The sequence below is a fragment of the Protopterus annectens genome, chromosome 7.part1 (assembly GCF_019279795.1).
Source record: "Protopterus annectens isolate FY-2018-M chromosome 7.part1, PAN1.0, whole genome shotgun sequence".
Classification (NCBI taxonomy): domain Eukaryota; kingdom Metazoa; phylum Chordata; order Ceratodontiformes; family Protopteridae; genus Protopterus; species Protopterus annectens.
The window spans coordinates 530506084-530532617 of NC_056740.1; the positions used below are offsets into that span (position 1 = coordinate 530506084).

At 39.9% G+C, this 26534-nt stretch overlaps 1 protein-coding gene across 1 annotated transcript in view; it reads left to right on the plus strand.

Moving 5' to 3' along the window:
• The window catches only part of NEDD4 (NEDD4 E3 ubiquitin protein ligase), a 1779469-nt gene that overhangs the window by 661866 nt on the left and 1091069 nt on the right, over positions 1-26534 (plus strand). Inside the window, exon 2 of the mRNA XM_044078965.1 lies at positions 17432-17482. Within this exon, the coding sequence (XP_043934900.1) occupies positions 17432-17482 (51 nt within the window). The remainder of the gene's footprint in view (positions 1-17431; positions 17483-26534) is intronic.

The following is a 26534-nucleotide window of genomic DNA, read 5'->3' on the forward strand; positions in this document are numbered from 1 at the left end:
TGCCAGAGCCTTGGGCTCAAGCTTAATGCCAAGAAATGTACAGTTATCCCCTTTGGGAAAAATCATGTACCCATGAATTACCACATAGGTGGCAGTACACTAAACATCGAAAGTGTGATGAGAGACTTAGGGACACAGGTGGACAGTGGTCTTACCTTCGATAACCACATTGCCACAACAGTCAGGAAATCCTTCTATGTGGCACACCTCATCACTAAGGGCTTTTCATCCAGAGAAAAGGAGGTCATTGTCCCACTGTACTCATCCCCCATTAGACCCATTATAAGAGTACAGTGCCCTGTTTGATATGTACCTCACAAGTAATCTGCAACAGCTGTTATGGCCACAGAAATACCTCACTAAAAGAATCACAGGCCTAAAGCAGATGCCCTATGCCGACCGTCTAAAAAAACTCCAGCTATACTCTTTGGCATATTGTCTACTCAGAGGCGATCTCTGCTTAACATATAAGGCCATGTCAAACCCTGAGCTGTTGGACATGCTCCACTTAAAGAAATCCCAATCCTTCAGAGCCACATGCTCCAGGGATCTAAACCTTGTCATCACAATGAACAAAACATGCTGGAGGGATAGGTTCCTGACCCAGAGACTCCCCATACTCTGGAATAGACTGCCCATACATGTCAAGCAGAGCGCCTCCATGGCCCTCTTCAAAAGGAACCTTGACGATTGGATGGGAGATATGAAATTCACCCCAGGGATCACATCAGTTGCCCTGCTAGACAAGGGTCCAGGGAAGTAAATATTGTGGGAAGAAATATCCAGGGAATTGTAATGGCTAGGCTTGTATAGGCCCTAGGGCTGATAGCCTACTACCAACCTATGAACTTTTTTTCCCGTATCTGGCATTTTACATTACAGCTTACTGTGTAGACATTTCATGGCTTATCCATTTATAGCTTCAGTAAGTAGAAATCATTTTAATGATTATGCAGTTTTTTCCAGAACACTTGACCTGTCATAGGTTCAAAGGTATTTACTAGGCTAACAACCACAAAGGCCTTTTTAAAACTTGCCATGCATCCCAAACCTCTTACAAGTTCTGGTACTGTTATTAAGTGCAATCAGGGGCTTGGGAGATGAAACATTTATGAGCAGGAGCTTGGGAGATGAACCATTTACAGGCTGTCTGTGTTCACTAGGTCCCGGGTGCCAAACCAGGGATGAATTTCCTGTTCCCCATTCAGTTGTCCAGGTTACACTTAAATTGAGTTAGGGAGGAAATCTGCTTCACATGGATGGAAAGCCTGTTTAGGAGAAGGGGTAGTCTCTGGGATACATACCTCTCTCTCCAGTGGGGTCCCTTATATATCACGGGAAAGATTCAAGTCTTTAGCACAGGTAATTTTGTAGGCTTGTTGTAGCCTTTTCTTGGTAGATGCCTTGAATAGCAACCAGACCAATCAGGAAGGTCAAACACAGACCACTGCCCAATCAGAAACAGCCTTAAATGCTCATAACTTATAAATTACTTATTTTGCTTCCATGATTATGATATTGCTCTCGAATAGCCCAGCCTAGAAGATATTTTGTGCTGGAGATTTACTACTGAAGCATATTAACATCTGTCAAGTGTGTAAAGGGGCATTTCACCAATGTCTAAGTAAGCAAGTAACCTCATCCTTTTCATCTTCAAACCCCACCATACCCCCCCCACTACACCCCAATCCTCCCCTACCAACTTTTCACCCCCCACCACTGCTCATCCCCCTATCTCCACTCCATCATCAACATTCTCAAATCCCCCCCTCCCCCCACCATTCTCACTAAAACCTATACCCACATCCCCCCTAAAAAACTACTGCAGAAACTAAAACCATGCTCTAATGCCCCTGATAACATTCCTTCGTACTTTCTCAGTATAGCTGCTGAAGCCATTGCCTACCCCATCAGCATTTTAATCAACCGTTCCATTCAAGAAAGCTCGGTACCCCAAATCTGGAAAAAGGCTTTTGTTGTTCCATTGCACAAAGGAGGCATCAATAACAATATTACTAATTTCCGTCCCATCGCTATTCTATCTCCTATCTCTAAACTTTTAGAAAAGTGTATTCACCTACAACTCCTACCATACCTCTTAGACAATAACCTACTAACTCCAACATAACATGGTTTCAGACCAAGACACAGTACTATGACCGCCCTACTCTCCTTCCTGGAAGCTGTGAACAAAGCCCGGGACACAGGACACATTGTCTCTACCCTCCTACTAGACCTCTCTAAAGCCTTTGATACTATCTCCCACAATTTATTACTAACTAAACTCTCCAAGCTTAACTTGTCACCCTTTTCTCTGAACTGGTTCACTAGCTACTTATCCAATAGATATCAGGCAGTGAGATGGAAAAAAGCCACCTCCCCTTTCATCAACACCCCAACTGGTGTTCCCCAAGGATCTATACTGGGTCCCCTGCTTTTTAATATATTCATAAACGATTTCCATAACTCTGTCCCTTCAACTAAAATTATCCAATACGCAGATTATTCAGCTATAATCTGCTCTGCTACCTCCATCCCCACACTGTTAAAGCTTACTCAAGATGCATTCTCAACCACCGAACAATGGATGAAAACAAATCACCTTGTACTCAATGCCTCCAAAACCAAAGTAATGGTATTCACCCCCTCTAAAGCTACCTTTTTCAATCCAAGTAATTTCACTATTACTAGTCACAACAATACACCCTTAGAACTGGTATCTGAGGCCAAATTACTTGGGGTCCAAATTGATAGTCAGCTTAAATTCAGTTCCCATCTTCAACTAAATATAAAAAAACCCCACCAAAAACTCGGCATGCTCTACAGACAGAATCATTATCTTACACCCTCCACCAAACTCACCCTATCTACCACATTTCTCATCCCATCCCTCCTCTATGGAGCCCCACTTCTAACTAACCTACAATCTTCTCTCAATACACAACTCTCCTCTTGCTATAACAAAATTGTCAAGCTTGCTACCTCCCATAAGTCCTCCTCACACCACTGTTCAGCTCTTTACAAACTAAAATGGTTAGAACTACCCAATCACCTCACCTACGTCCAACTGACTATTGCACACAAACTCATCTTCAATCCCTCCCTCTGCCCATCCCTTTCCTCTACCTTCAAAATGCACCTCCCTGATAGAATTCTAAGATCTAACAACCAAAACTTAATTGAACTGTATAAACCAATTCGTCCCCCTAGAATAAATCTCTTATCCTACAGTCTTGCTCGTCTCTGGAACTCCTTACCCCCATCCATTCGTACCATCACAAATCACTTCTCGTTCAAAAAATCCCTTCTCTCACACCTAATTTCCCAGTGGGAATGTTCCTGCTCCCACCCAACATAATCTCCTCATACTGAGAATTTTCACTTTTCCTCCCCTATTCATAATGAGAATTTCTACTTACTCTCCTAAACTCATAGATCTTGCTCTTGCTTGTATTAGCTTTTTCTGAATACTTAAAGGTACCTTAGTGTAAATATACCCTCTGATGGAAAAGGTTCTCTGTTTCTATATTGAAAGGTTCTATGTCAGCTCATATACCTTTCTCTTGATTGTATTAAGCTACTCATCCTGAATGTATGAAAGATATATCCAGTGTAACCCACCCTAAGTTGTAAAAGCCTCTCAGTTTCTATATTGTAAATTGTTTTCAGCAATACAGGATTGTAATATTTGTATATGTTTGTACACTAGTCTACTGTATTTCCAAGTCCATAGGAATTGTATAATTGAAATTAAATACCTTATTGTAACCTTGCTAATTGTTTTTGGAGCTTTTCTCCCCAGGACTCCATTGAAAACAGGTTCTTTTGGCCCAATGGACTATCCTGGTAAACCAACTGCAAATAAATAAATAAAATAAAAGTTGGTATTCACCTGTAGCATTCTGGATCCATTGTGTCTTGCTGTTGACTACTATTTTTTCCAAGCAAAGGTGACCACTGACATCTCGTTACATCAGTCTGCAGATTATATCTGGTTACACAAGCATAACGTTTGGCTAAAGCTGACTTATTTTACAAGAAAGGGAGACAGTGAATCTGATTTAGAGAGACTGTTTGCTATTCTCGTCTTTGTTTTATCTGTTTTCTTAACATTTCTAAAATTTACCTAGCTATTCTTAAACTTAGTCTATGTTAGCTCTCTTTACTTGATATGTTTATCTTTATTTTCTCTATATATCTAATTGTTTGATTCTTTAGGTATCTCTTACAGCAGCTCAAGGATATATTCACAGTATTTCTTGCAAAGAATATTGTTTCCGTAATTTGTGACTATTCATTCTTTTTTTAATACAGAGAATGGGTTCAACTATCCTTATCCATTAGAGCCAGCTTCCACTGAAACTAGACTGCCACACAACCCGTTACTCCACCCCCCCTGGAGCCATCACATTATGGGATATACCATGAATATGTCCCTTAATGGCTGAGCTTGTCATTCCACGTAGGGCTATTCAGTGGGCTGTGAAGCCCTTTAACCAGGGAGAGAAGTGAACACTTTGAAAACCATCATAGTGCGCTAAATGCTTACTATGGGGGTTGTTCTGGGGATATCCAACTTCTGTCTGCTGTTTTCTCTTGTTCTGTGTCAGGTTATTACTATTTTCCTGGTTAGCCTTCTGAATTTGCTAACTTTTGCCAAGCAACATTCTTTAAACTCACATGACTAATAAAGTACCGCAGTAGCTCTTCCCTCCAGATGTAGTATTTCTATGACCAGGACCTCCAAATAATTACATATTTGGGATTCGATATAATGATTAAGGTGTTTACTCACATACACAAAGTACAAGATTTGATTGTCATCTTTGGAAGGAAAATAATTGTCTAACCTTAAAATGGCCTGCAGGGACAATTAGCCTTGTACTTACCTGTGAACATGTATTTATTTGTTTATGGATTTATTTATGATTTTGTATTTATTTCCCTTGTTAACTCAGTAAATTAATTTTCCTTAAACTGTGGTATGTGTGTGGGGGCATGAAACAATAATACCTCCAATTTTATCAGTGGAGACACACAATATTGGATAGCAAAAAGTAATTATTTTTCAAAAATAAGGCAGAAAATGCATCAGATTCAGATCATCTGGGGCCTGGTGCCCCATCGTCCTCCACTATACACAGGGATTTTGACACAGGCTTAGCAAGGGAGGGTCCCATCTTTGTACCTCTGCGCTATGCCTGGCCTAGTCTACACCCAGTCCTTCTCAGAGTTATGCACAAAAGGTTACCACAGATTTAAGTGGAGGCTAGAGACCTTGTGGTCATATTTCTTTAACTTTCCTCACAGAAAGGTTGTATTTGGCATAATGGTTAGAGTCATCACCTTATAGACACAAGGTACAGGGTTTGAGTCTGACCTTAAGTTATTGGCTAGGGCAGTTAGCCAGGTATTCACTTATGAACAAGATTTTTTTGTTTGGGAGTGTGGCCTAATGGTTAAGGTGTTTGCCTTACAAACACAAGGTGCAGGGTTTGAGTCTCACAAGGGATAATTGGCTAAGCTTAAAATGGCTCACAATGGCAGTTAGCCTAGTACTAATCTATGAATCTATGAACCTATGAAATCAGAGGATTGCTTAACTGGTCACAGTAGCTTGTCCTTGGTCATTACATTGTCTAGGAAAGTATATTGGAATACATTATTACGGTAATTTTTTTTCACTTTCCTCAGAGTCCGATATCAGACATGTCTATGTGTGTGCTGAAGAAATATGTCTAGAAGTGACCGTTTGGGGAATAAGGGTAAGGAGGTATGATGTGTATGTATATCTGAAAGTATCAAATTAAAACATATTACTTTGGCATTTTGTTTATTCGTCTGTATCCCAGTCTGGCATCAGAGGAGTATCAAGAAGATGGCTGTCTTTTGTGGGTAGGGGTAAAGAGGCAAGCTGTGTTACTATAAGAAGCAACAACTTGAAATATGTGATTGTGGCCATTTAGTCATTTACTTTCTTCCCAATGTAATACCAGACGGGTACCAATGACTACTTTTAGGAGGATGGGAAAACAGGTGTTATTTCCAGGTATAATTTATGTATCTTTTTAATTATTTGTCGTCTTGTTTTATTGTGAAATATTGTTTTTGTCAGCTTTGAAGCTGAAGAACTGTTTTGTCAGCTTTAAATATTAAACCTTCGCTGTAACTTATTTCTTCCTTGAAAGAAAATAAGATTGAATTTCTTTCGTCAAGAATTTTTCAGGTCATCATTGGGTTAAAATATTGGGGAAAAAAAAGCTCTGAAATGCATCCCCGAGTATTTAGAATGCCATGGCTTAATTCAGTTAATTCAGTGCTGCCTTCAAATATGACAGAGTGCTAAAACGATGGAAAAAAAACACAAATTATCCAAGTGGTGTAGCGAGGCAAGATAAATAAGAGCCATGGTCTTGGACTAAACTTATGAATTCTTCTTATACTGTTATTGTCTGAATAAAATTTGCTTGCGTTCTGCAATTCACTTTTAACAGATTTATATGTGTATTTTTAAGTATGCATTACATGATAAGAAAATGAGGGGAGTGTACCTGGAAGTGTGACTTTGTAATACCAGTTGTCTACTGACATTCATGTTTGGTCAGCATTAGCACCCCCATCCGTTTCTATTCTGACTCCGCCACTGACATAGTCAGTCTACTAGCAAACTACTTCGGCTCCAGCTTCACCACCTCTCCCCTCCAGTATTCTCACATCTACCCCCTCTCCACAAATCTCCAAGAACCCAAGAACACATTTTCAAGACACTGTCTAAGGCCAAGAACACAATGTCTGTGGGGCTGGATAACATAATAGGCTGCATACTGGCAAACTTGAACCTTCAACAGAGCCTGTTCAACATTAGCCTCAAAACAGTCATTTTGCTGCTCAAATATGGGGCTACAACAGACCTGGGTTATTATAGACCCACAGGCTTGCACAGCCTCATCAGCCTCATCTTTATAGAAAGAATCATTGTGGAACTAATAAACAGGTATATAGCTGATCTGCATACTCTTGACTCAGCCTAGTTTGGATTAATCAAGGGCAGCTCCTGCCTACTTATTCTGGTTGACTTCTTCGAAAAAGTCACTGAGGCAAAGGACAACAGCAAATCAATGCACACTGCCCGTCTGGCCTTACAAATGTATTCAGCACTGTCTCAACTCAGGCATCAAATTTAAACACTTCCAGCTAAATATGAACCCCTGTGTAACTCATTGAATAGCAGACTCTCTCACAAATAAAGACAGGAAGAAAGGGTGGGTGGCTGTCCCTCCTGCACAAGATGTGCTACTAGTGGAGTGCCCCCACACGTGTTTGGCATTTACTTCTCAGTGGTTATAGCTATTGTTAATAGATTATGATAGATGACTGTAAATTGGTGCCATTAAAAACTCCGTACAGGACACCATTATCCTACAAGAGAGTCTGCCGCAAACAAATAGTTTAAACTGAAACAAAATGCCTGGAAGTGTATAACCATGTCCGTCAACAAGCATGATTCCCTTTGTAATTAGTACACTGACAACACCCTTCTGAAAACTGATCCAGTAGTTGTGAGGTCTGGGAACTTGTTTACCATAATATGTCCTTTGATCACCACATATCCACTGTTATAAGGAAGTCCTTTTTCATCGTACAGCTTATATCAAAGGGTTTGGCATCCAGATCCAGGGACATAATTATTCCTCTGTATACAGCACTCACTAGGTGATCATTGAGTATAATGCCCCTTTCTGTATGTACTTGTCCAAACACTTGTCACAGTTAAATGACCACAACACTTTCTTACTAAAATACTAAGAACTTAAGCCATAAAAACTATGCAGACTGTCACAAAGCCTTCTCTCATCTCAGTATCATACAGGCAACCTCTGCCTTTTGTATAGAACCTCAACTGACCCACTTCCGTCAGAACTATTACACTTTTGGAAGTCCAGTGGTATCATAAAGACTCACTCAAGGGACCTCAGTCTCTTTTGCAAGATTAACAGAACATGCCAGAGGATGATTTCAGAGACTACTGCTTATATGTAACTGGCTTCCCCCCACATCAGAGTATTTCTTTTACTCTCTTCAAATGTAACTTGAAAGAATGGATGGGTAACCACAGACTCACCCCTGTTTTAGCACTAATGGCCCTCATGGATAGAGGAAGCATGTAAGTACCCAACATATACTTGTGTGGCCTGTCTTTGAAAATTCATATTGCCAAAAATAAGGTCAAATAATTGCCATGGGAATGTGTAGCTAGGCTTCTTAAGACTATCACAGATCAATAGCCTAATAAATACCTATGACTAAAACAGTCACCATAGCAACAGAAAGCAGACCACTCTAATCTAAGAGTCAAATTACATATACACACGATTTAGGAGAAGGAATTTGCCAGATTGCTTAATCTAAGAGGTTAGGTCTGAAGCTAATAATATGGAAAAGTAAAGCACTTCATGAATACAAAAGCATATTAAAATAAAAATAAAGCACATAAACATACCATAGCGTCATAGTTAAATAAAGGCAGCAAATAATGCTGTCACCTGAACTCATTTAAGAAAATTGATGGGGGTGGGAGACCATTACAGCTTAAATATTTTTTTTAAGTTCTTGGGAGTTGCTTCCAGACTGATTTACCCTTGTGAATACTTTTTAGGGCACAGCAAGCCTATGATCAATCTATTTAAAAATGAAGAAGTGACTGGGGACCATCATTGCTTGCATATATGCGCCTTTAAGTTCTTGGAGTTGTCTACGTAATGATTACTCTTGAGGCTGTGTTACCTGGAAAGCAGTGCATGTGTTTATGAAGCACTGTGATACTGATATGCCAATCTCCTTATGTGGACTCATTCACCTGCCAGAAGTCAGTTGAGGCACTGTGTAATAAACTGGAACGTGCAGTATCATGGAATTTGACAGGACAGTCCTTTAGATGATTATCCTGAAAGTTTCTGATCAAAATCCCATACATTCAAAGAGCTTGTAACCCTGCACAGCTATCAGTTAGTTAAAGTGAGTGGATGAGCTATTTTCCATTAAAATACAATACAAAACATATAACTACCATACATAAACTACTAAATGTTAAGTTCAAATTGCAAAAAATACAGATGCAAATTTTAAAAATGTAATAAAGCAAGAGGATGTGTGCAAGACAGTACCACACAGCCACATATTGCAAGGCACGCACCTTTAGGTCTAATGTTATACAACACCCTCAGTATGTAGTTAGTAATATCTGTACCATGCACACACCCTTGTGCTTTATTGTTGTATAGATAAGGTATTTTGTTTTTACTCTAATTTCTCCAAGTCTTTTGGGTTTCTGATACCATGACAGAAATGGAGCCAATTCCTTGGTCAGAGTATGATTAAAGTTCATGAGTTTAGTATTGTTTCAATCTTTAATGTTAGCCAAAAGTGCTGTTCACAGCACCTGCAATGTGCCCATAACTGACTCCCTCTGCAGTTCATACAGAGTTGCATGTACTGGTAGCATGTCTAAATATAACTTTAAAATTTTTTTTTTTGAGACCAAAATTGCTTCTACTACAATTGGAACTGTCTGGGTATCCTTCCACATTGTTCTTGTTTCTGTGTGCAAATCTTGGTATTTTATGACTTTGTGTCTTTCTGTACATAAGCCACTGTAATCACTGGGCATAGCAATTTCAATGATCAATGCTACTTTTTTCATCTTTTCATGGACTACAATATCTGTTTTTTTTTTTTGTTTTTTTTTGTATATTTTTTTCTGATCTGTTTGCAATGGGTGATCCCATGTGATATAAACTTCATCATTCTTTGTAATGATTTCTGGCTCATGTTTATAATGCTTCTCAGATACTTCAATATTGTAGTATTTGAACAATTCCCAGTGCAACATTCTTGCCAAATTATTATGCCTTTCAGTATACAGGCCCTCTGCCATGAATGTATCACACTCAACAATAACACGTGTGACCATGCCTCTCAACTGTCCAGATTTTTGCCTCATGTTTTTGGTCTGTTCCCCATAAAAATGAGTGTTTTTCTGGAAAATCACTGGGATGATCTGAGAACTGAAGTCACCAAATAATGACATATATTTGCGTTTCAGACTTCAAATCTTTCAGAAAATGTATGTTAACACAAACCCTGTTACTGTAGCAACTTTCTAAGTTTACAAGAGCAGCATTTAAAATCTGTAGCTGTTTTTGGGTGTTTCTTCCCCCATTTTGTCAGGGCTTTGTTCGGATTTCTTGCACTAAGAGGTTGAGAAGTATATGTGTGACTTTCCATTTCCGTTTTACAGAACCTGTATTTGTCTGTTTCTCCCACATGTTTAATGGACATTGTAAACCACCATGTACATAGTCCTCTGTCCTGGGCCACATTATTAACCGTTTATGTTTTGGTTTGAATTCAACTCTCCTTAACTATTCATGTGTCAAATCCCGATCGACATGAGGTTGTTCAAGGATCTCTGAACTTGCGACAATATCTGGGCCTTTTCCATATTTTTTCCTTCTCATCGGATCCTTCTCTTTATATTTTTTTTTTGTTTTTTGACACATTCAGTTGCTGCCAGATTTTTGCCTGCTTCTGGTTTATTTCCATTCCCACTTGACACCGATATGCCTCTGCTAAACTAAGCAGGGAAGCCATCTTAGACGACTTTTTCCTCATGATTTAAAACTTTCACTATGTTTAGATCTCATGAGGTCAGCAGATTTCTATGCAGTCCCACAACTGTAGCTCTATACATATAATCAATTTTGAGGAGGCCCATACTTCCTTTAGAATGAGGAATATATAATCTTGGTATACACTGATTTTTGTATATCATTTGATAAGCATGAAGCATTTTTCTTGTTTTCATGTCCAGCTGATCCAATACCTTTTGGGGCCAGTCAATCCCACGAAAACTGAAAGTTAGAACAAGAAGAGTAAATCGGTGTATACTTGGACTTTGCTCCTAAATGTCAGGAGTGCTTTCAATATTAGTTTTACTCTTCTAAAGGGTTCCTTACTGAGTTTTGTTTGCATTTGTTAATTTTTTTATTGCCGATCCTTCATTAATTCCCATATATTTATACAGTCTTCCTATTCAAGTCCTTTTATATCACATTCATGTCCCAGATTGATATTTTCTTGGTGCTGAAGCTTCCCTGCTTTAAACATTACTTTTGCACATTTTTCAAGACCAAATGACATTCTTATATCATCTGAGAAAGTTTTAACCACTTGCAGGTGTGCTTTCAACTCCTTATCTGATAAACGATACAGTTTTAGGTCATCCGCAAAAAGTAGGTGAGAAGTATTTAAACTTGGTTGTTTTCTGGGAGTGAAATTGTAACCATGGCCTACTCTGTTAATTGGACAGCTTAATGGGTTAAGGGCAAGACAAGAAAGCAGTGATGACAGACTTAACCTGAAATATCCCCCTTTGAACCTCATATAATATACAATCTATATATCAGAGTTATCTTCATGAGGATTTGTGAAAACGGGCTTCACCATGTGAAGGTACTCGCCAAGACTTGATGATGAATTCAGTTCCAGCGGTGCTACTCTCGTTCACCTGCTCATTTCATAATCTCTTCATTCACACTCCTCATTACTCAGTCTGGTTTTGCTTATTTTGCATTAAGCATTGAAGTCTTCCTCACTCCTCCCATAGAGCATTTGTTGATATTCTGACATTTGGTACTTGTTTCCTTTGCACTAATTGAAGAACAGAACGGGGCTTATATTGCTTCTTCCTCCTTTATAGCTGGCTGCCTGAAATGGCCATAGTACAGTATAACATCTTCTAATCCGTAGGAACATCCAACTGTACAAAAAGAGTCAGACTGGGGGACTGGTATCCACTTCAGCTATTTCCATTTCCCAATCCCGTTATGATTTCTTTCTGCAGCTATCCTGTTGTTCTGACATCTAATAATGAGTATATTCACACAGCTGTATTTTATCAGGGCATGTAGTACAAATGTCTAAAAGTCTATTAACAGCATATAATTGTATCATACAGTTTATTAACCTTTTTCTCAAGAATGAGCAGTATAGCTTGCAAATTAATATAGATGGTTATATTAACAAAAAGAACATATGTTGTGTGTGAACTCAGTCAAAGGTTGTGTTAACTTTCTACATTCTCTTTCTAACCAAAATTATAAATAATTATGTGTATTCAGTGTAGTTACTACTGTACAAAGGATGTATCTATGATTCATAAAACCTTTGTGTTACCATGGAATGAACTGTCTAAACTCTGCTTAATCAGAATGTATTATTTAGAAAGAGGGTTCCAAATCAAACCCTCATAAGTAAGTAATGAGTTGATAAGGCATGCAGAAGCTGAGTTTCTTGGTGTGCTGTCAACCCTTGCAGCTTCTTGTTGCAGTGAGTCTAGAGTATGGCATATGACTTGTTAATGTTTTTTATTCATATTGAAATACATTGTGATATTTGCAGCCTGAACTTGCTGTTGCACAGTGTGAATGCAGTAACAGCTGTTATGTTTGCTGCACACACAACTTGTATGTTGCCCCAGAAAACTTAGTATGCAAATCTAACCAGCAGGACTGCTGAGCCTTTGGCTCAGCATTTCCTAAATGGTCTGAGCTATGTATTGTTCCTGTCAAGGTTGCGTAGCATAAACAGAAGATGGCCCCGAGTTTATTTATTTGTCTTTATGTACCGGGAAAGTCCAACTGGGTAATACCCATTTTAAGCGGAGGCCCACAGAGAAAAGCTGAATTTGCTTACATTGCATTATACAATCAGTTGCAAGTAACGTATTGTTAGAGCCTATTGATTTACTGAATCTTGTCAAGAGTTACCACCTTTCCATAGTTTTAAGCATGCTTTCAAGATAAACATGTTTTCCTACGCTCTGATTAAATTGATTTGATGACATTTCTAGTGAATTATGGCATTTTAAACATTGTACTGGGAAAAGAACACTATATCCTTGTTCAGACCTATTTCCACTATGTTAAAATATGTATTAGTTTAGAAAAGTATGTATCTGTTGTACAGTCTGAAAAACATATTTCAAAACAGTAACCAAGATACCATTTAGCAGTGTAGTCAAACCAAGAAAAATGTTTCTGTCACTGTGTTTTTCAGTTTTATTTATAATAGAATATTTCTAAATGTTCACTGTTTTTGGCAAGGCTGTTCTGTCCCAGTTTGAAGGCTGTTCTTCCAGACCACATCAGCTGTACAAATAAAAGTAGCTTTCAAAATATGGATGTTTCCTGAGATGGGAGTTTGTGTGGCTGAATACCTTTAGTCAGTTAATTTAATGTTCTGTAACTTGTTGCTTGGTCTCTGCTTAAACGTAGATACTGCTTACCAGTGGCGGCTGGTGACTTAAAATCAAAGGGGGGCTGCAGGAGACAGCTGAATGGGTGGGGTCAATGGGAAGGGGTTTGGCCAACTAGAAAGGGGAGGAGCTATGCTCAAAACCACAAAAACTAACTAAATACACTGCCGTGGGTGCCAAACCGTCATTATGAGAGTCCAATCACGACAAAATGAAGTGTAGACAAATAAAAATATTTCAATGCATTGGCTGCATGACAGCTTACTTAATATCTAGATGGAAACAAAAAGGTTGTGAGGCATGAAAAAATAAATTACTTTTTAAATACATTAATGGAATGCCAGTCAAAATCAAGTACAAGAAAAACAAGCAGCACTCAACTCAAACCACTTCTTGCACTGCAGTTCTAATTATAATTTATATTCAGCTTTATTAAAGTATCAAGTAACATGCTGAAAGTAGAAATCTCTGATGCCCCCACTTGTAAACATGTTCCTTATCCAAGAAAAGACCTGCTGCCTGACAACTATCTACTTGTTTCATGGGGAAAACATGATCAAAGTAAAAAATGAAAAGCAAACAAGAAATAAGCTCAAGATACATTGCTTATAATGATTACTGTACAGGTTATGGACCACACGATTGGCATTCTGTTTAGTTTACGGGTAAAGTCTGCAGAGATGACTGGAAGTCTCCAAGTGTAATGAGCTTCTTAAAATAATGTAATCCTGTCCTTTATTACAAATACTGTCATATGCATTTCAATACCCAAGGCTTATACATTATCTAGTTAAATATTCTCTACATGGCAACAGCAGAAAGGCTTTCAATGTTGGCAATTCTTTAACAGTATGCTTATTAAAGCTTACTTGCATCTTATAGTCTCAGCCAAGCTTACCTGATGGTCATTAAAGTATTGCTACTGAAATAGTCTAAGGAACTAAACCTTTTCTGCAGTATTAATAGAACAGTTTGAAGGCACAGGTTTATCTCACAGAGGAAAACCACTGCTCTGAAAAAGACTCTTCATCCATGCCCATCAAAGATCATCCCTACCAACTTGGATCTGTGGGATGAGAACAAACAATTTACCTCAGAACTGCTTCCTGTACTACTAATGGGCAGAAGCAGATCCTAAATGTTTTATCCCTTGTATGGTTCACCAAAAATTATTTATGGCACGACCCAATTATTCTCATGAGGGTGATATGTAATTATCAACCATGGGATGAATAAGGCCAGTCTAACAACAAATTAATTAATTCAGATACCAAAAGGGTAATTGGTTAGGCTTAAAATGGCTCACAAGTGCAGCTAACCTACTTACTTACCTGTGAACCTATAACATCTTATCTGACTTGTCCTAAGTTTAATTTGGCAAACTACCAAAGCAGAACACTAACAACAGTGGCACATTTTATCTCTTCTCATTAAGCATATACCAAAATATATAATAATCGAATAAGCAAACGTCCGAATCCATAACAACCAAACACACTTTAAAAAAAGGGCTTTTATCGAAAAAGCACTTTCATTAAAGCATGTTACAAAAAAAAAAAAACACTGCATTAACATTTTAACAGGGGTGCCCCCCACACCCCCCTACTTTAATATTCTCCCTCCGAGACTGCACTACAGTGGTGAAAAGGGAATTTTCCCTTACCCGCACTGTAGTACAGCCTCGGCAACAGGCATACCTACATGATAGTGCTTCTTCGGTGAAAAGCACTTTCACATAAGTATGCCCGGCCATTTGGGTTTCGACCCACCAAAAATATACTTGAGGAAGGCACACATCAATACTAATAGCATTTTCTTTCAGTTAGGATTGACATATTACTTTGTTTGAGTTTCATTTGTTCTGTCACCTTGAACAAAAAGTGGATAAAGTCATGTGTTTTGGGGCCATTTAACAAACAGCCTCCAACAGTCCTGACAACCTTTTATGAAGGCAGCATGTTTGCATTTGACAATGGTGTGACAAAGCATACTAAAGAAACCTAGCTTCTCTATGGCACAATACACATAATTCTCATAAAACTATTATGTGAATTTTCTCCTATCAGGTAAGGATGACCATAAAAACCTCCATCAGATGAGTGCCTGTTCCTTTGCACAATACCATTACATATACATATATATACTGTTATGCTGTAGTTTTGCTTGAAGATCTTTCGTTGCACTGACAAGGGCCTAGTGCTTGGTTTTGAAGGCTTATATTAATATGTATGGTCAACCTCATTACTAAATCTATGTGGATCTGGAAATAAACAAATAAGACACCCACTAGACTATGATATGTTCCTAATCCACCTTCATATCCAGTGACTGGGTCCTGTTCGGATTAGGAGCTGATAAGTCAATTTGGTTGGGTTTTGGTAAACTGAGTAAGGGCAATGCAGTCAACTGTGAGAATGGGATGCTGGCACCAAGAAAGCTGGTTTAATGGAGCCTGTTTCATAGTACTAATTCTATGGCTGAACAGGCTAAAGACCATTACAGAGCAACAGAAAAGGGAGACAGTGAGTGAGATAAAAAGTCAAGACTAGTTATTCCTGTGTAAGACCTTATCAAAATAGAAATAATTAAGGTCCATTTTACCTATGCATTCATAAAGCAACAGAAAGGACTGTATTTGCTGGTTCGCCCTGAATGAAACAAAGCATACCTTTCTCCGTGATTTGGGGAGCAACAACAGAGTATATTTTCTGCATATAAAACCTCTTTGACCATTAAAGTAAAAACTCCTACACTTTAACCTTGCTTTGCTGCACCTCACAGATGCCTTTTAATCATTAGCAATAACTACACTAGTGCCTTTCCTTTGCATTTACACTCATCATTAACATTCACTAGTTGTTGTACATTTCTCACATACTTCTATGCCTTGTGTAAGTTAGTCTTCATTTTCTTGCTTTCTCAATTAAGCAAATTTAAGTTGCCACACCCTCCTGTAGTCTCCACTTTACTTGCTTGTACTGATCTCCTCCCATCTTACCAAAGTATGCACCTTACTGCAAACTTGCATGTCATTCACAAAGTGGTAGAACAATCCTGACAGCAGCTTCCATGCAAAGCATCAGATCAAGATCTTAAGAGGGACTAAATGCACCCTCCCTTCTGGGACAATAAAAAATACTACAACACATACCACCAAGAAGAAAACTCGAGTCTCTGTACTCTAGTTCTAACTTCTTCAGTTCTTCCTCAGCTGCTAGCACCCAGCACAGCTATTAACTGACAAAATATATTAGGCCGCCAAAAAAAAAAAAAAAATCCAAATCCTTCACTTTACTGTGTCAGACTGTGAATCACGAACCAATTCGAATCAGTCCACAACCCAAACTGGCTGCAACTGTTTGATTCTCGCTCTTTTCCTAGCACATAAAGCCCGGGAAGAGAGCGACAACCAATCAGCAGCCATTTAGCACAAGCACGTCACGTACGTGCCTGTGGACGTCGCAGTCCAAACCCCTTCCAATTCTATGCGGTTCCAAACCGCATAGACTGCTGGGCATCACACTGATGCCTTAATTTGCTCTCCGGGCTGCAGCAGAAACAAAGAGGGAAAAAAAAGTCTTTATTTAAAACCGCCGCAACCTGAGGTGGTCAAAGTGCGCATGCGCGTACTCGCCGAGGCAGGAACTTGAAAGACGAGTCGCGGAGTCGGAGTAGTCAACTGAACTGTCTGAGACAGTAAAAAAAAAAATAATAAACAAAAAAGTATTTTTTTTTTTTTTTTGCTGAGGGGGCTGCAGTCTGGCAGACCGATGCCACGAGCCGCCCCTGCTGCTTACCAGGAGTATTAATTAAGATATTCTTGTTTTCTGTATATTGTGTTACTCATAGGAGTCCTTTCAGAGTTCTTTGCCGAAATTTCCTGCCAGGTCACATAAAGAGGTCCTGTGGCACAAAATCTTGCATAGTTTTCACAGTGCTGATTTTATTTTAGTGGTGAATCTGCCTGTAGGACAAGCTTGGCTGTGTTTTTTTTTTTGTTTGTTGTTTAATTATGTGTCTGTTGCAATGACTGAGTACTAGTATGAGTGTAATACACATGTACAGAAAGTTTAAAACATCACCCCTTATTTTGTCTTTTTTTTTTTTTTTTTTTAGACAAGAAATGATTTTCTAGGCCAAGTGGATGTTCCTCTTCATCGTGTACCGGTATGTCTTTAGCAGTAAACTTGCTACAGAGACCTCTTTAAAAATGTTTATGAAATTTGTTCTGGAATTCAAAATTGTCACTGCTGTTTAGCTGCACATTGTAGGTAGGTCACGGATGAAAAGAAGCATATATAGTTGTCATTTTGCTTGTCTTGTTATGAAGGCTTTTTGGGGGGGGGGGGGTGTAACATTTTATTTTTAGATTCTAAGTGAAAAAAAGCAGTGCAGCATGAATTAGTAGTGCTTGTATTTTAATATTATTTAACATTTAAGTATTATTCAGTTATAAACTAGTATGACTGATGAGGAAACAAAGCTGAATCTGATAAAAGGATAGAGAAGTTAACATGTTGCATGGCTCAGTGATAAATATTAAAGATGTGTGATGCTGGATGGATCTCAGCGCTGCTTATCTGTCTGTTAGGACCAGAATAGCTCCGGTATTACATTAAAAGGACTGCATAGTAAATTAGTGCAACTGTGTTATTGGCAGCAGCCATGCTACTGAACAGTAATGAAGTGAACTTATTGTGGTAGTCATGTGACCCACGAGATGAGAAGAGTGAGTTGATGCGTGTGCACATTCATACATATAACAAAGTGCCTTTTATCTACAGCATGGGTACTGTGGGCAAGCCACAGAGGGCCTTTACAGCAAAGGTAAAACTCTGTTCATTATATGGATAGTGAGGGAAGGAGGAGGTTGTATTGCCAGAAATGGGGAAGGAGCAGTCAGGGGAATGCATACAAGGATAACTTGAAGAAAAGATATCTTGGGAGTTGTAAATGGGCATTTTTGGGGTGGGACACTTGCCCATTCTTTTTTTTTTAAAGAAGGTTAGATGAATATTGTAATGGAAGAATACTGTAAGGAAGGAGAGAACAGGGACAGCAGTGGATGGAGCAATAATGGTGGGACATGAATGGATTGAGGAACAACATCTGCTCTCAGGGAGAACTGCACTACAAACAGGGATGTGGAATGACACATAAGGAAGGGGAATGCCATGATGTGGGATGTGGCAGAGTACAGAGGGCTTGTCTTACCAGCCCAGAGGAGAACCCACCTAGTCCTTGACTAACATTATGGGCATGGCTATCCCTTGCACAAGGAGATTCTCCAGGCTACTAAATTCACGAGACCAGCTGCTGGTGCACTTCTGACATAACCAGAGGCAAGGAATGCCATGTGACCTAGGGGCACCCCTCTCAGCTGAGGCTCTACCTTCCCTCCTCAGAAGAGGCTACCAGCAAAAAATTTATTTTGCTTTGGTGTCCCAGCAACATGAACATTGGCTGGCACAGATGCAGGTGGCCACCAGCACTCCACATCCTGGACCACAGCAGAATCTACAGAAAGAAGAGCTAAAACAGAAAAAGAAAATAAAAACAGGACATGTTACAAGAAGTGTGTATGACAAACTGGATATCGGTTTTACACTTTGGCATCTGTGTAGTATACTTTCCTTGCCATCTGGTGGGCCTGTCTGTTCTCTTTAGACAGACCTCATTGTTGAAGGCAATCTCCTTTCTCTGCTTCTGTAAAAAAAAAAAAAAAAAAAAAAGTAGGCATAGCATGAACGGTTGGGGCGACACCTTCATAGGTCACTACACTGATGACATTGTTCACCATCTTGGCAAACTGGTGACAGACATCAGTTTTATATAAGGGGCCACTGTAATGACTCAACGAGTGCACATGATATTCCCTGTTCAGTATGTACAAGAAGATTTTTCTTTCCTGGATGTACCAGGTAGGACACCTGCTGAAACCAGTGACTGAAAAGATCATGTCCACGCAGCAAGTCAGAATGAGGACACCATGCGATGGGCATCATCAGGCAACAAGGGTGCTTTATAGAAAATACCATTAGTGCAGACTGGTGGTATTACGGGCTTTGTAGTATCCATGTACAAGTAAAATGTGTAGAGATTCTCCTATCCCAAGAATGGGCAGGGACAAGTATGGTGTCGCTGACTGGGAGTAATAGTGCAGTGTGTTATGGCAGTGTTTCAGAGGCAGCTGTGCTAAAATTATCCCGTAATAATCACCATGCTACAACTTCTGTTTTAGTGAGGTAAAAAGTGTAATTGCCATTTTGCAAGAGACTGCACTAAGAAGAGCAAGTGAGGAATAGGAATTCAGTAGATAAAAATTTTTACTGCACTATTGAAATACTGAGATAAGACAACTGGTATTATACCATAGGACTGCATGGAGCAAACACGAGTGCATAGGAGCAACAGGGACTGATACTAAACATTAGCTGGGGTAAGGTGACATAGCACAAGGGCATGACACATTACTAGCTTTGGGATCGGGGCTTACCTTGACAGAGAACACAACACAAGAGCATAACACGTTACTCTCCTGCTGTGGGGGAGCTCACCCTGACAGAGAAGCAGCACAAGGGCATGACAGGTTCTTGACATCTGAGGAGGCTCATCATGACAGAACAGGTCCCTGTCTGAGCAGGTGGCTCCACTGCTAATAGACAAATAGAGACTGCAAGACATGGTACAGGAAAAACAATGCCTCCTGTATGTAGGTCATGTCATGGACATGTGCAACGCGAGAGTGGAGAGAGACAGTATGTGTACAACACCATTGTTTGTGTGTACAGTGCTGCTAGAAGGTGGACAGTAGTAATATGCCTATTGCAGTTGTCAGTATGTTACCTGGTGGAGTGATCATAGTACATTATCAGACAGGTATGCGGCCAAAAGTGGAGACTGCCAACGGCAGTCATGTGCAAGTGCATGTATATACACACACACACACACACACACACACACACACATATATGTAACCCATAGATGTATATGTGTTGTCATGAGCACAGGAGAACAGTAATGGCTGGAAAACTTCACCACACGTAGATATTGCCTTAGGTCATGTGTACACATGTAATGCATGTCTTTGAGAAGGATAAATTGGACAAAGCCTTACGGAACCAGGTGTAGCAGGAATTTGTGCACGGCATCAATGCTGCGGGTGGCCATAGTAGGGGACTAGTACAAGTGCATCCCCCACCTTAGTGGTTCAGGGCTTGAGGGGTGTGATTGGCTGCAGAATGACCTCAGCTGAACCTCAAGCCCCCTTATCCTGTTCTGGAGCTTCATATTCAGAGGCTGTGCCTGGTTGGAGTTATTTGGAAGTGAGCCACTCTGGAGATTGGGTCTACTTCACCCTGTCGAAGGCTGACAATATCGAAGCTGATATTGTCGGCACCAAAATGTCAAAAGCGAAAGTCATCGCGAGTGCAAACGGAAATCTCCGTAAGGGGAGATTTCCATTTACTGCAATGTAGTGCGATCTTGGAGTTGGTATATTTAAGTAGCGGGGGGGGGTGCAGGGGGCTTGCCCCCCTGCATAAAGAAATTTGTGTTGTGTTTGGGGTGCTTTTTCTTTTTTGTGTGTGTTTGATGTTCGGGGATTTCGACATTTTCGAGTCAATTATTACGCAGTCGACAATTTGAGTTTTTGACAGCGTAATATAAATGCTGGAGATTGACCTGTTTACCACGCAGGAGGGACCTGTCCTTCAAGGAGGCGGTAGTGGTGAATGCATTTTCTTTCTTTGTCTCTAGAGGTTCCTTTATCAGTGGAGTTGGGCAAGTTTTGAGAAGCCTAATCTTGTTCAGCCATTCCTTCTGATTCCGTGTCTCATGTCTAAGTTCAGGGAAGAAAGACAAAATATTCTGTTTGCCTTGTGATGGAGTGGAGTACGTGAATGTCAATGGTTTACAGCCCTCGGGGTCCTCATGATAAAGGCAGCCCTCCCAGTTTTAGCCAGAATAGCTGGGGGATTGACAATTCCACCTCATAGTCTGGCTGCTGATGTAAACACCCTTATTTCACCAGGCTTACAGTATGTTGTCATGGTGGAAATGTAGATTACTAGGACATCCTCTACTCAGGAGGGCTGTACCTCCAGGTAAAAAAAAAAATCTCTCGATTTTGGTAGAGCAGTATACTATACCCCCTATTAAGTTAGACTGCAGGTGATTCTGACCCATCTCAGTCACCCATATGATTTATTTCTCATCTTTTTTATTCTCTAGTCAGGGTGCATGTGCCAGCACTTTCAGCATATTGTACTCTTGTTGAGGGCAGAATTGAAGAAAGGCATTGATTCATTCAGTAATTCCTTCCCTATCCTCTGTTGAGGAACCTGTTTCCCTGCTTTGACTCTCCAAGCCTCCATTGGGGTAGCCTTTTTCTCCCTTCTCTATGTGGTATCTGAACTTCATTGTAAATAAGCTTGCCTATCATGTTCTTGCATCTGCTAACTCAAATTGACTGCATTTTGTGTCTTGGATGAGTTCATTACTGGATGCCATTACCACTGCATGTCACAGCTCAGAGCTTCAGATCTTGTTTATGGAAACATAATGGGTCTTTCACAGCTTCTGTTCCTCAGCGTAAACCTCTGCTTTCTCCTGAAGGTGATCTGAGGTTTTCCTCAGTGAGTCCACTTACCTCATAGTGGTGTTTGAGTGTTGTAGAATAAGGGAGAGAGGGTCCTTTACTCCATGGTTTAGCATCAACTCATGTCACCTGAGGATAGTGCTCAAGTTTGGGAAGTACAGTTTTTTCCTCTCCTTTCCTCTAAGGAGAGAAAAGTCAGGCATTTGTGGTGACACAGTTGATTTTTGGTACACACCATCACCAAGCATTATTGATACAACTTGAACTCAGGGAGCTGGGCAATTTTTGAGAAACCTAATCTTGTTCATGGAAGGTTACTCTGTCAGAAGATTATAACATTTTGGTTGTACTCAACCTGATTGCTTTCATCTCCTGACCAGAAAGTGCAAAAATATTGTGACTGCTTGTTTATTTGTACGACTGCATTTCATGCACTGGAATTTGCTGATGTAAGTTTGTTTGTGGCTTCGATATATATATGTATATATAGATATATATTCTCTGCAGTTCTTGCTTTCCTGAGTTTTGCACTTCTGCCTTCTCCCAGCAGAAAAATTGGTAACACAGCTCTGTTTTTTGACAGCTGTACTAGCATGTTTTTGTTATTTCTGTATTACAACAGTTTTTCTCTCCGCTTGAAGCTTGGAGACTTTAGCTTATTTTTTTTAATTGTGAAAAGGCTCAAGGTCATTGGAGAAAGATGATTGCAGTATGATGTTTACTCTTTTTTCTGTATGAGAAATTAATACTACTAGGCAAATGTCTTGCACCTTATATTGTTATTATACTCTGACATATGTCATTACCTGTCAGACTGTGTCTTTGCTATAAATACACTGTTTTTTTCCCTCTGAAATGCTAGATTATACTCCTATATTATGTGAAATTCTGCATGTCTGACTCTGACATATAGGTCATTTCTCCTGTTGAACTGTGTCTTTACTATAATTATACTGTTTATTTTTTCATCTGGTATGCTAGATTTATATTATGTAAATCTCATATGTCTGAATATATGGAGCTTTTCTCCCCAGGCCTCCGCTGAAAATGGGCATATACCCAGTCGGACTTTCCCGGTCAACGAATGTAAAATAAAATAAATAAATAAATCAGTGAGAAAGAACTGGGCCAATGAAAAAAAAAATCGATACACAAAATGACTAGAATAGACTAAGAAAAAAAATAGACTTTTCTTTCTTTGTCTTCAGCTGCTCTGACTAGCACATCTGTTCTGCTGACTCCCATTGTCATACAAAGTTTGTCTCACCTGTGCCTGGGGAATTTTAACTGGTGTTAATGCCTAACTTTAGTCAGGCACCTTTGTCTGTGCTAGTGACATTCCAGATTATCTGTCTTCCCAACGATTTTACTGACAGGGAATGAGCCTGAGTGCAGGAAAAAGTGGGAGATAGAAAAGACCAAGAAGGCAAGGAAGGAATACTGGCTGGCTAACAAAGAAGCTAAGAAAGGAGTTGCAATAGCAAAGAACAGGGCATCAGAAGCACTCTACCATCTTCTGGAAAGTGACTCAGTAGGTGGCACTAAGAAACTATATCAAGTTGCAAGGCAAAGACAGAAAGGTCAAGAAGATAGTTAGACACCCTTCACAAAAGATGCCAGCAACAACTTGCTCATCAGTCCAAAGGACATCAAAGGTAGATGATAGGAGTACTTGCAGCAGCTTCTAAATGAAGAAACCCCAGAAGCTGTACTGTCCCAAACACAGCCTAGAATGAGAAAAGAAAGCCCACCCTAGAAGAAGTAAGACTAGCACTAAGGAAAATGAAGCCAAGTTCACTCCGGGGATCACTTCAGTGGCCTTGCTTGACAGGTACACTGGGAACTAACTTTGGGTGGCATGATGCCAGGGAATCTTCTTGGGCTAGGCTTATCTAGGCACCAGGGCCATTAGCCTAGTACACACCTATGAATCTATGAAAGCAGCAGGCTCAGAAGAGGTCACAGCAGATACGATAAAGATGCTGGGTGAGATAAGGGAGAAATGGCTCTTGGTTACTCATAGCAGTGTGGAGAGAAAGGCGTATCCAAAAAGACTGGAGAATAAGCATACTTGTGCCAGTGTACAACAACAAAGGGGACATTCACAACTGCGGGCAGTACATAGGCATCAAACTCCTGTCACATTGCATGAATGTTTGGAGAGGGTGATTGATCTGATACAAAGAGTAGTAGAATGTAAGATGGGAGATGAATAGTTCAGAATTCAGATCAGGATATAGCACAACTGACCCGATGTTTGCAATGAAGCAAGTAGTTGAGAAGAAGCTAAAGATGAGGAAAGAGAACAACTGGGCATTCCTAGAAGTGGAGAAAGCATATGACAAGGTCCCAAGAAAGCTGATCTGGGCAGTACTGCGGTGGTTTGAAGTCCCAGAAACATTTGTAAAATTAGTGCAAACCATGTACAAGAACTCAAAGACTCAAGTACATACAGTGTTTGGCCTCACAAAAGGGTTCCCAGTGGGAGTGGCTGTACACCAGGGTTCAGCTCTGAGCCCGCTGCTGTTCATACTGGTGATGGACTACATTAGCGAACAGGTTGCAAGTTGCTGTATGCAGATTATGTGGTATTACAGGTAGACTTTGAGCAAGAACTTCAGCAAAGGATAGGGGAATGGAATGCAAAACTGAAGGCACATTGGATGAAACTAAGCATAAATAAGTCAGTGGTAACGGCAGCAAACTGGGGAAATCAGAAAAAGAGGAAAATGAGAATTGAGATAGAAGGGAAGATAGTGGAACAGGTAAATAGCGTCAAGTATCTAGGAGTGGTGGTTGAGGAGAAAAGAAGTCTGAATAAAGAGGGCAAAGCTAGAATCAGAGGGGCTGCAGCCAACTGGCATAGAGTGCCAGGTGTAGTCTGTGACAGAAGAGTGCCGAAGAAGCTGAACAGTAAGGTGTACAAGACAGTGTTGTGATCAGTATTACTGTATAGTACAGAAACCTGGGCAATAAAGGCAGAGCAGATGAAGAAGCTAGAGGTGATGGAAATGAAGTGCCTGAGAAAGGTGATAGGATGCACACTGGGACAGATGAAGACATGAGGACATAAGAGCAGAAGCCAAAGTAGCTCCAATTGCAGAAAATATCAAAGAGAGCAAATTACAGTGGTTTGGACACGTGCAGAAAAGCAGAAGACAATCTGGTGAAGATTTGGGACAGACAGGTAGAAGGTAAGAGGAAATGAGGATGTCCAGCAAAGAGGTGGATGGATTGCGTGAAAGAAGATCTGCGACACTCAGGCATGAATATCGAAGAAGGCAGGAATGTGGCATTGAATTGAGAGAGATGGTGACAGTTAACACGATTCCCCTACCCCATGTAGAAAATGGGAAGAAAGGGGGCTGATGATGATGATGAAAGGAGCCTGAGCCACATGTTTTCTTTGGGGGAAGATCCTAAAATGTTTATCTGTCTAAGTCTTTTTCCCCCAGACCGGAACCATTTCTTTGTTTTCTCTTCTACTTGTGATATACTGTAGGAAGTTGTCAGAGTAAATTCAGTTAGCCTATTCTGAGAATAAGAATTCAGTACCAGTGTTGCAGCCTGAAGGGACTGGCAGAGGTCAGAGTTCAGACTCAAAACATTCAGCACCTAGGTGGGTATGTTTGAAGATATTACAGAAATCAAATTTAAGTGTATTAAGGCATTTTTACCTCGTTCTTTTGCAGTAAAAAACAGATAAAATGTAATAAATAAAACAAAACACAAGAAACATTAAAGAATAACAAGTGCTAAATAAAAACTGTGGCAATAATAAGACAATATATTAATGATGTAGGCCATACTGCAGCAGAAATCCAAAAGCCCATAAAAACATATAAAATAATTATTATAATCACAATTAAATAAACAGGGAAAAGAATCATGAAGATTAAAAAAAAAGACCAAACAGATTATTTAAGGGATAATTTAAAAATGGATAACGTAGGATTCCCTCAGCTATTGTGGAAGAAGTTTCCAGAGATGGGAGCCAAATGGCAAATGGCTTGAATGCCAGAAGTCTCCAGACATGCCATGTGAACTGGCACCATCCTCAGGGATAATAAACATAGCAGCCTAACCAGACATTTGGAAGCCAGGAGCTCTTTAAGACATAGAGGACCCATACTGTGTAGGGTTAAATAAACTAAAGCAAGACTTTAAAGGTGATATGAGATGAAACAGGCAGCCAGAACAAACTGCACAGTACAGGGTTAGCATGAAGGTACCTTGAAGCACCTATAGTTACAGTGCTGCAGAATTCTGAGCTAGCAGCAAATTATCAAGCTCTGTGTCAGGCATGTAATCTGTAGTGTTCCACCTACCTCAGATGTAATCAGAATTAGTGACAGAGCCATGTAATATTAAGGCAGTTTTCGTAATCTCAGCTTATGCCACACAGCAGGGTTGTGATAGTGAGGAAAAGAGTGCATTCAGACAAGACCTACTAAATAAAACAGGACAACATGAATTTGTGATGATAATGAGTGACTGGAATGTACATATCAGGACTGACAGAACAGAATATGGGGACTGTCTGGGCCCATATGGGTGGGGAAACAGGAATAAAGAAGGACAGCCCATTCCAGACTACTGACTGGCAAATGGTTTGATAGT